This window comes from Sinocyclocheilus grahami, unplaced genomic scaffold, assembly GCF_001515645.1.
Source record: "Sinocyclocheilus grahami isolate Dianchi unplaced genomic scaffold, SAMN03320097.WGS_v1.1 scaffold136.1, whole genome shotgun sequence".
In the NCBI taxonomy this organism is placed as follows: domain Eukaryota; kingdom Metazoa; phylum Chordata; class Actinopteri; order Cypriniformes; family Cyprinidae; genus Sinocyclocheilus; species Sinocyclocheilus grahami.
The window spans coordinates 648,455-660,228 of record NW_015505315.1 but is presented as its reverse complement, the minus strand read 5'-3'; the positions used below and the strand labels follow the sequence as shown (position 1 = coordinate 660,228).

The following is an 11,774-nucleotide window of genomic DNA, read 5'->3' as shown; positions in this document are numbered from 1 at the left end:
AGTCGTTTCTTGAAGATGGCTAAGGACTCAGCTGCTCGGATTGAGTTGTGGTCATTCCACCAGGAGGGAACAGTTAATGAAAAAGTCAGTGAAAGTGATTTTGTGCCTCTTTGAGATGGCACAATAATGCGTCGTTCACTTGCTGAACGCAAGCTTCTAGAGGGCACATAACTCTGAAGTAATGAATTTAGGTAAATGGGTGCAGAGCCAGTGGTGGTTTTGTAGGCAAATATTAATGCCTTGAATTGAATGCGAGCAGCTACTGGTAGCCAGTGCAAATTGATAAACAGAGGTGTGACGTGCATTCTTTTCGGCTCATTAAAGATTAATCTTGCAGCGGGATTTTGGATTAATTGTAGAGGTTTGATAGAAGTGGCTGGAAGACCTGCCAAGAGAGCATTGCAATAGTCCAGCCTGGACAGAACAAGAGCTTGAACAAGAAGTTGTGTAGCATGTTCTGAAAGAAAGGGCCTGATCTTCCTAATGTTGTATAAAGCAAATCTGCAGGACTGGGCAGTTTTAGCAATGTGGTCTGAGAAATTCATCTTATCATAACTCCAAGGTTTCTAGCTGTTTTTGAAGGAGTTATGGTTGATGAGCCTAACGGAATATATACTATACTATAATATATACTATACCACAAATGTAGTAATAAGGGTCCTTATTTATAAAACATGCGTACGCACAGATTTGATCTTAGAGTGTGTGTACACTAAAATCCACGGCAACGTTCATATTTATAAAAACGGTCTTTGACGTGGAAAAGTACTTACCGCCACGTCAGGGTCTGAGCAGGCGTACGCACTTTTCCTTGTGGCAAAGTCGGAGTACTGCAGCTATTTGAACATCTAAGCTGCAATAATAATAAAAGCGGTGTACGTGCAAGCAACGAATTCATCATAAACAACAAAGATGCAGTGTAAGAGATTAATTGTGCAGTGCAGTCACATTTTTTATTAACGGGAGTTTTTGCAAGATTAAACTGACCTTTTTAGTAGCCTAATGTTGAGAGTTCTTTACTCGCTTTCTGTACACAATTTATTCCATGTTGTTGTTTTTTTATTATTTTATTTTACAAGAGAACTTGTGAAGTCTTGATTTACTAGCAATGCGTAAAATAGAAAAAAAATGCAGAAACGTATCTCGACTGTTTTGTCTGTGTAGCCTATTAGAATAGGCCTATGTCATGCAATAACAGTTTTAATATATTCTATTCAATAACATTGTTAACTGTTTTTATTTATAACATCTGCTGCTTTGCTTCTGTGAAAATGAATAGAGACATCAGCGTTAAACTTTGTTTTTGTCATTTACATCAGTTATATCTGTATAAAATACACTATATATTTTTGTGTCAGTACATTAATGGCACATTTGAGCAGCATTAGTAAACTGTGTAAATATAAAGAAATGTCAAATCACATGCACATGTTTTTTTCAGACCGGAGACCATAACTGTGTAATAATTTATTTTATTATGATATGAAAAGTCCAATTTTTCTTTCAATAATGTTTTTTTTAAAGTTTTGCAAGAATTTCGTGATACTAAACCTTTTTCTTTGTGCTCATCATTCTAAAGCATAGAAATTCAGATATTGGCGTGTGCTCTTTTATATGGTAATGTTATTAATTAGGGGGCGGAGATCTGACACCAGTCATCTGCGCATAATTTCAAGATCATTTGTGATTTATAAATGTCACATCTGGAAGAGAGGAGTATGCACGTGTTTTTGTGCGCACGCTCGTTTTCTCTGAATCGCACTTATGCACTTTTGAGAAATTATCTTAGAACAAATTTAGGACGGTTTATACGCAACATTTTATAAATGAGGCCCAAGGTCTCCAATCCATAATTAGAATTTTTCTTACAAATGTACTACTGTATGTAGTTAATGGGCACCAGCAGCTGTTTAGCTACCCATATTTTTAAAAATCTCTTCTTTTGTGTTCAGGACAAGAAAGAAATTCATAGAGGTTTGGAACAACTGAGAGTACATGACAGAATCTTTATTTTTGGGTGAACTATCCCTTTAATGCTGGTGGTGCTATTGCTAATCCATGACATTTCATTCTAGAGTTTAATATAAAAACCATCTATAAAATAATGCTAAGTTAACCCTTAAATGCATACCTCTGGTCTTTAGCGACCCGGGACATCATTCTCTACCCTCTCCCTTCTTCATTTTTTAAAGTTAGACATCAACTTTCTTAGTATTCCTCAATCTATTAATTATAAACAATATAACAAGAAAAAAATAGTAAAATATAAAAGAATGCCTGTTTTCTGATAAATTATTTGTAAAAAGTGTATAGGGTCGCTAGAGACCCTATGATGACGTGACGTTTCACTCATAATTACTGCAGGCATAAAACAAACGAATATCATCAGCAAAAATGTAACCGATGACTTTACTGCAGAGCAATTACTATACGCAATGAAATATAAATGTCACTGCCATTTGATGCTGGATGTGATGAATAAGCTGCCAGTGATCAAAGTATTGAATATGAAGTCATTGAAAATGATAGTTTTGAGAACAGGTTGAGATCGTGAATGTGTGGCAGATGTTGAATATGCTGTGTAAGTGCGCTCTGACGATGACAGCGATGGTAAAATCATCTGCTCAAATCTTTTAAGTTTCAAAAGGTAACGAAATATGCTTTATTTTATTCTTCTGTAATTGTTCTTAAAATATCAAGAGAGTTTTTTGCTATTGCAGCAGTTAGAGATCCATTCGTGCTGGATATATAGGTCCGGGTCGCTAAAGACCCGAATATGTAATAATGATTGGCGAAACATTCATGCATTTAAGGGTTAAGGGACAGATTCTGCGAGTGAAACACATTCAATATGGGGTTGCACTCTGGGAAAGGAGGATGTCATCATTGGTGAGGGAGGAAGAGGGGAGAGAAAGAAGACTCCTTTACTCTGACTTACATCACTCAGTCCAGCCTCAAGAATCTGCAGACCACTCTCCTTCTCCAGCTGTCCTTTCTGCTCAACTGTTAAAGAGAAAAAAGTGTGAATGAGTGAGAGCACATCAGAAGCTATAGCATGTCATCAGTGCTGAGATGGATGTGTGTGTGACAGGTGTGTTTGAGCTCATTTGAATGGGCATTAGGGAGTCTGTTGTTTAAAAATGCTTTTCCATATTTGAAAAGATGTGCCAGAAATGTATTTGTTTTTGATAAATAAAATCTGAATATTGAAATATATATGAAATTACAAATATAAATAAGCAACAATCAAGAGGGTGTGAGGACAATGGAAAATGATGAGAAGGTGAGTAAAATGCTCTTCAAAAATTATTAGCACTAAGAAAGGATTTTAGTATGTTTGGGGACTTGGGGACTTTGGGGAAAAATACACCAAGCAAAATATGTTTCAGCCTGAAGCCTGCAAGTACAAACATTTATCCTACTGTGTGAATCTGGGGGTAGTGGTAAAAAAAGAGCACTGTGTGGCTGTAATAACTGAATTTACTTAAAGCGCTGTGGATGTCGTCATATTTTCAGCTGATGGATCAGAATTCTGCAGATTTTTTCAGTATGTGACTATCCAAAGCTTTCAGAGCTTTTTCATCGGATAAAAGGTCCAAAAATATGGCACACTGTGTGGGCTTTGTATGTCAAAAGAGGAAAAAAAGGATTTATTTGATGGTAACAATTTGTATGAGACTAAGCAGTTGTGTCAGAGATATCTTTTCTTTGATAACTACTCAGAACACTAAAATCAGTAGTTTCTTTCAGTAACATTGTGACATGTTTAATCCTTCAACACATACACAAGCCTTTTCAAGTGCTGCATCTGCTGGCATGACAGAAACAGTAAAGAAGCATGATGTGTTACATATCAACCATTTCTAAATTTGGCCTGCAGTAATGTTAGTTCTGATGACCAGCTTAGAGATGAAAGCTGAATTTTTGCTCCTACAATATACACTCTTAAAAATAAAGGTGCTTCACGATGCCATAGAAGAACCTTTTTGTCTAAATGGTTCTATAAAGAACTTTTAACATCTGAAGAACCTTTCTGTTTCACAAATGGTTCTTTGTGGTGAAAGAAGGTTCTTCAGATTATAAAAAGATAAGCAAGAGATGGTTCTTTAAAGAACCTTTGACTGAATGGTTCTTTGTGGAACCAAAAATGGTTCTTCTATGGCATCGCTTGAAGAACCTTTTGAAGCACCTTTATTTTTAAGAGTGTATGCACAAAAACATTATTTTTGAATCATGCCATGAAAACATATTTACTTTATTACAGATAGCCACTGGGATAAATCTGTGATAAATCAATTTTAGAATGTAACTTTTACTTTTCCTAAGGATGCCTTTGATGTCATGAAGCCATTTTCATTTAGTGGCACCAAAAGCAGCAATTTCATTGTTGAAATTCTACATTTTAAAATTATTACTCTGAAACATTGCCAAGTTAATAACTATAACTATAAATAAAATAATAGGCCATCAGACACGTTCATTACGAGAGGTGGGAATAATCTCAGTCAGTTACTGATCTAAATGTGCGAACAATTACCTGCAATGTTCTATAAACCATGAAGAAACATAGCACAACACAAGCGTCAGAGTGTGTACACTCTAATATGTGGATTGAAGCATATTTTAGGATGATAGAATCAAACAAAATGCATTAGTTAAAAAAAGCTCAACATATAATATGAAACGCTTTCTCCTACTTTGACTCTCAGGCAAGTTGCTCTTTTCAAGCACAGCTTTGATAGTGCATTTAGAAAGAGAGAGTGAATTAAAAGGCTTTTTACAGATTACACAGAAGGGAAAATAATTATACAGTGTGAAATTATAATTGACTTTGTTTACTTTGCTGGAGCAGGAACGACAGAGTGAGGGAGCGGGGTTAAGAGGCAGTAGAGAGAGAAAGATACATAAGAAAAACAGACCATCAAACACGCAAGAAGGCAAGAAAAGTGTGAAAATAAATGGCAATGCAAGGAAGCCGAGGCGAAGAATCTGGACAGAAAAGAGAAAGGGGAAAAATAAACATTCTGAAGAAATACAGAACAGAATGAGTTGAGCGAGAAAAGAGAGAGAAAGAGTTCTTTAAGTGCCCCCAGATGACGTCTATGCTAATGACACCAGCTGAGTTGGTCTCCGGAGCTGGTCTTTTCTGCTGGAGACTCTTTAATTAGGATTTTAATCTATCAAAGCCCATTCCTCTCGCCGTACACTCTTAATGCTACATTCCATATGATTAAGCACGATGCCTCAGAACAATCAACAAGCGACTCATCTCTCCTTACATCACTGTCTTTCTCCCACTCTCCCGCTTGTGACAGCGTTAAAGCTCGGTCTCTATAAACAGGTGTATGTGTGTGTGTGTGAGACAAAACGAGAAAGAGGGAGTGTGTGAACTAAAGTGTCTATCAGCTGCTGCGGTTGAGAGAAAATGAAAGACACTTTATTTTAGTGTCTGGGTCTCAAATACAGCTGAGCTATTCTGCACCACAACATCACTTCTTGAGACAGAGATCATCCAAGCTCACTAAACATCTATTACTGTCATATATATTGTTTTGTTGTACAGGCACGGAAATAGAGGTGGCAAATATACTCTCGGCTGTTTGTACGTGGCCATTTTCAGCTGAAAACATTTTGCTTTCGTAATGAAACTAAATTTAGATGTGACACTAATTAATTCAAAAATACATTCAAAAGGTAACTCATACAATGGCTGGCAAACTAGGTAGTTTGGTCAATTTTTAAAAATAATAATAATAGTAACTTCACCTCTAAACTATGTATTAATAAATGTCCAAACAAGAGTCATGTGATGCAACCAAAATCCAGAAAAAAAAACAGGAAGTGATCATATGAAGACCCATACAGACATTTTTGACTGTGTCAAGGTCAAAGTCTAACAATATCACATATTTTGACCTTTGTTGGGCAAAGCAAGGCAAGTTCAGGTCTTTAAAAGAGTCTTTAAAAACAAAAACAATGTCATTTTTGAAATTAAAATGAATGAATTCATCATAAAAAAATTTACCTTTAAAAATGTATCGTAAAATTATTTTCATTTCTCCTTGAATATGTTATTACTTTTTACTTGATAATTACTCCACTTGACATTTTTAAAGTCATTCAATTTAAACTTTAACATGAAACCAACATAACCACAAAGAGTACATTTCTAAGCACGTTTTTTAAAGGCCTAAGCAGAATTGTATTGTTGTGCCCCCTCCCTCAAATATTACGGAAGTAAAAAAAAAAAACACCTATAAGTGATCAAAATAGAACTTTAATAAAATATAAACGTAAATAAATGAATTGTAATTAAATTGTATTATTTATAAATTACAATTGTAGCTAGAGAGTCGCCTATGGCTGTGATTTTATTAATACAGTTGTCTGATTGACTTTATGGTCTCAAGCATTCAGAAATCACACAAAAGAAAATTAAGCAGTTTTACTATGATAAAACTAGAATATTAAGGCAGATGCGGTGGTGGTGAAATTATTACTGACACTAAGACATGTTTTTAATGTTAATGTCAACAGCCAAAAAAGTTTCACAGGATTATGAACGTAAGTTTCCTGAAAGTGATGCATGGGCTTCATCTCTGACTTTTTAAATTTGTCTTTTCTCTGCACCGCACTGCTGATGTCTTTTCTCGGGTATAGCCTAGTTGTCCATCAATTATGACCATTTGTATTCAGCCGCAAACATGAGGTGAGGGCAGGCATGGGCGCGGGCGCTAATATATGTAATATATATCTGTTCATGTTTTGATTTTTATTTATGTATATGTTAATATTAATATAGAACGAAAGTTTTTTTTTTTTGAGCAACTGGCATGGTGCCCCCCTTGGAGTCGGTGCCCTATGCAAACTGCGTACTCTGCGTATAGAGAGCGGCGGTACTGATGGCCAATCTTGTGTCACTGACCCATTCTTGATAATGAAGTACCTGGATAATGGTCCAAGAGCGTGCTGAACTCGTTCAGTCTTCTCTCCGTAGAGTAGTCAGGAGCGGAACGATGTGATCGCTCGGCTCCGAAGCGAAAAGCTGAATATGCGCTGCACCTGCTGCCTACTTATACTCACGCTGTGATCAGCAGCAGCTGGATGCAATAATCGCATGCCAATGTGCATTGGCTCGTTTAGTTTACACTCGAAATAGATTGGTCCCTCTAAGCGAGATCCCAATTCGTCGGTCCTCCGACGTGACGTCGAGAGTGACCGACTGAGAGGGAACTGAATGCAATCTTACTAAATCATACATATTACAGTGTCACACCTAGGAATGTAGACTGCATTCACATGTGGTAAACAAGCAGAAATACTGTCTGTGCCACTAATATCCATACTCTGTAGAGTACTGAAGAAATGCTAAATGAGAGCAGATGCAACCACGTTAACAAACATGCCTTCTCACATCGCATATTCACACATGAGGGACTAAATCTCACTCTCCCCTGTGCTGAGCTTTGACCCACTCTTGCGAATGAAACTGCACCCAGGTTAACCTTGTGTCACAGCCAATCCCCAGAACCCCTCAGAGTCTCCATTTATTAGAGCTCAGAGACTGTGGAGGCCTCCTCCATCCACTTTGCACTCAGGCCTGTCTGCAGCCACTTTAAATGTAAATGAAAGGCTGGGGACAGAGTTAGGGAGCCTGAGCGTTTCTCAGGGGAACGGGACTGCGTGAGCTTAAGATGCCCTGCTTTTGAAAAAATGCCTCATGAAGGTTTGTGTTTTGTTGCGTTTAGGAGTGTGTGCTGGATTTGGATGAGGTTCAAAGGTAATGAAAGATAAACAGAGAAAAGATCTGTCCACAGATAATGACAGAAGATAGCAGCCAAACAATCGTGAGAGGTGGTGGTCTTGCAAAGCTGCCATGGAGAGCAAATAATGAGGCCTTTGAAAATGAAACAGATTTTCTTCAGATTTCATATATGACATTTGTCATATTGACAAATAAAAATATAGTACATAGCATAAGCCCCTTTCAGTGCGCTATGCGAATTACAATCTGTTTCGCACACACACAAATTCTGGAAGCTGTATATTTCTGATTTATTCAGTAAAAAATTGCTTTGACTTTCCAAATTATTCAAGACAGCCCATGAAAACATGCGTCAGGCTTGATTTTCAAGTTGTTTTTCAACTGGCTTTAATCGGCTATTGTATCAGTCACTACAGTTTTATTCCAGATATGCATTTCTTAATGTTCCAGCTGTTCCAACGCCTTCGTCGTACTAATAGATCACATTTTTGAAAGTCCTCTCAAAGACATAAATAGCCAATTTAAATGCATTTAAAATCAATCTGAAATGTTTAGTTTGAAAAAACAAAACTAAAAATTGTGTCAAAACATTCCTCAACAAAACATTCCTCAACCTCTCTTGAATATCAAGCCGAGACCAGTGTGAATGTTTACACAATGTTTACAAATTTAAGATGCAGGTCTATCAGTGATACCATTTGTGTGATGGTAGGTAGATTCCAAAACTTGGTTGTAAATGTACCTAAACAACAATTTATATCGAAAGATTCATTGGACAGGGAACAATGACAACCTGTTTGACTGGCTCTGAATCAAGCTTGATTTGCCTGTGGGCTTTGAAACAGGGGATTTTATTTAAACCACACTACTCATCAGAAACAAGTGCTACTTCTCTCTCTTAAGCTCCCTATGCTTGTCCTGCAAAAGTCAAGATGTCTGAAGGACTTTTGGAAATTGTCCATTTTAAATAGGGATGCACCGAAATGAAAATTCTTGGCTAAAGCTGAACAAAATGAAACACTGGGCCGAAGACCGAACATGGTTTTTCAGTTTTTCCCCCATCTTGCCAATTTTTTCACCATTGCATAAATTAAATAGCCAAAATGTGCTTTTTACTGTTTTGTCTTGCTTTTCAAAGATAAAGATAATTTACAAAACAACAATTAAATTTTTTTTTACATTCTAGTAGACATTATACCAATAAAACAACTTAACTTAAAATTAATAAGTTAGTAAAATAATATAAAATAATTTTTGGCCATTTTTAAACCCCCTTCTTGAATCAGGCATGTATTTTTGCCTTACAAATAAATGCAGCCTTGCTGAGCAGAAGAGACTTATTTTAAAACATTAGAAAATATTATAGATCCTAGTCTGAACACTATGTGTAAATGTTACAATAAATATTTTAATAGAGCTGTTGTAATTATTATTTTCATTATTATTTTCTTTTTTTAATTTTATTTTACAGAACAACAGTAAAATTACAATAATAACATTTATTAATGTTGACGGAGTTCTTGCTTTTTCGCAACGTTTATTTTGGCAGAAACCCGGAGGAAGACTGAAAAATGATTCTCATTACGAATTTGGGAAGACGTTTGTTGCATGTATCGCATTGTCACATGCCTTGTAAAAATTCATAAAAATGTTACTGAGCAGCTGACGAGTAACAGTTTCAGCACAGATTTCCCTCAGATTTCCCCAGACTTTGAGCCCTACCGCCGCGAGCTCGTGCAGTGCTGTTTGAACACATGCAATTCCTGCGTGTATTAGAAAACATAACATTCTGCAGTTTATTTAATTGTTTAAGGGCATTTCACGATTTTAATCATTATACAGTAACCAGTAGGGCTGTGAATCTTTGGGTAGACAGCAATTTGATTCACGATTCATAGGTTTTCGATTCGATTCAAGAATGATTTTTGCAAATTCAGAACGATTCAATTAGATTCGATTCGATTCTGCATTCTTTAAGTGCATTCACAGGATTATTTAAATGCTTCCCCTAAATTCTTTAAATGCTTAGTCAGGGGGAAAATTACACAGCAACCTTTATGGTTAGAGAACGTCTCGGTTACGTATGGTGACCCTCGTTCCCTGAAGGAGGGAACGGAGACGTCACGTCGGATGACTGACGAAATTGGGATCTTGGTTAGAGAGACCAATCCACTTAGAGTGTAAACTAAACGAGCCAATGCACATTGGCATGCGATTATTGCATCCAGCTGCTGCTGATCACAGCGTGAGTATAAGTAGGCAGCAGATGCAGCGCATATTCAGGTTTTCGCTGAGGAGCCGAGCCGGTGACCCGGCCGCTCAGTGGTGGTACAGGAGCTGTGGCGACGGGACGTGACATCTCCGTTCCCTCCTTCAGGGAACGAGGGTTACCATACGTAACCGAGACTAGAGTCAGGTCCCAAGAGGGTATAGAGGGGGGCCGTGGAGGATTTAACCTTCTCACCCCTTTAGGAACCTGACGACCAGGTCATGCTTCCCCAGCGACCTCCCTTCTACAGGGTCGTGGTTAGCAGCGATTGCAGCGACATAAACTTTAAGGGTGCAGCCTTCGCTCCAACCCTTGCTGCAAAAAGGACAGCACAACTCCGATCGGGCATCTTCGGGGGTCTTCTCGGCGAGAAGAACACCACTCAACGAACAGGTTCCACTTCAAAGCGTAGGCGTGTCCCGTAGACGGTGCTCTCGCTGAAGTGATGGTGTTGACTACCTCTTGAGGTAGGTCACTCAGAACCTCCGCGTTCCGTCCAGGGACCAGACATGAAGTTTCCAGAGGTCTGGACGCGGGTGCCAAAGGGTGCCCCGTCTCTTAGGCAGTAGATCCTTCCTCAGGGGAATCGGCCAAGGAGGAGCTGTCGCGAGGAGCATTAGTTCCGGGAACCAGGTCCGGGTAGGCCAATAGGGTGCCACCAAGAGGACCTGCTCCTCGTCCTCCCTGACCTTGCACAGCAACTGTGCAAGAAGGCTCACTGGGGGAAACGCATACTTGCGAAGGCCCCGCGGCCAGCAGTGTGCCAGTGCATCCATGCCGAGTGTTCCCTTGGCCCGGGAGAAGAACAACTGGCAGTGAGAGGTTTCTGGAGAGGCAAGCAGGTCTCTTTCTGAGCGGCTCCGAAACGTCTCCAATTTAGTTTACACTCGAAGTGGATTGGTCTCTCTAAGCGAGATCCCAATTTCGTCGGTCATCCGACGTGACATCGAGAGTGACCGACTGAAAGGGAACCATAGGTTACAGAAAAAAAACACTTTTGTCCATTGGTAGATGCTAGTTTAATGATGCTATGGCATGACATGGCATATGCAGAAATTTATGTAAGCCAAGATTTTAAAAAAGAGCTTTAAAAGTATTATGTATTGGCTAACATTTTGTCACACCAGGGGTGTAGCCATCATTTCAGAAGTTACAGAGCAGTCAAATACAATAATTTTGTCTTTTATTATGATTTTTTTTTTTTTTTACAAGTAATTATTTTCTTATCTCTTACTTTGAATTTGCTATAAGAAATCAAATACACTGCTGGACAATAATCAATAATTTTTCCTAATATATTCCTAATATATTTCAAACAATTATTTCAATTTTCTGCACAGAATAAGGTAGAAAATATACTTTATAGTTTCTGTCCTGTAATAAATGATGTCAATTAGCACTGCATCATTCATACATTTTATTTATTTATTGTGTTTATTGTCTAAACATTTCAGTTCATTCTGCTTTTTATTCAGTTTAGCTGCAGATGTAGCCTGGCACGTCTTAAGTTCTTTGAGCGCGAGATCACTTCTCTTTCAGTGCGAAAACTTCTTTATCTCATTTTCATAAAATAAAATGCTATAGTATTGAACTTTTCCTCTCCATCGGCGAATGATGATTCTGAAAGAAAATGTGCCGATGTCTGTTTGCTATAGCAACGAACGCTACTTTCATGCATCTGATTATCAGATAAACCTTGCGCTCTTATTTCAAGGTTGTTGTTAATGCTGTGGTTATTTT

At 37.9% G+C, this 11,774-nt stretch overlaps 1 protein-coding gene across 3 annotated transcripts in view; it reads right to left on the bottom strand.

Moving 5' to 3' along the window:
- Positions 1 to 11,774, bottom strand: part of LOC107591002 (receptor-type tyrosine-protein phosphatase N2-like) — a 212,802-nt gene that overhangs the window by 78,824 nt on the left and 122,204 nt on the right. For all 3 annotated transcript variants that reach the window (XM_016279986.1, XM_016279988.1, XM_016279987.1), the window contains one exon: positions 2,939 to 3,003. In XM_016279986.1, coding sequence (XP_016135472.1) covers positions 2,939 to 3,003 — 65 coding nt within the window. The remainder of the gene's footprint in view (positions 1 to 2,938; positions 3,004 to 11,774) is intronic.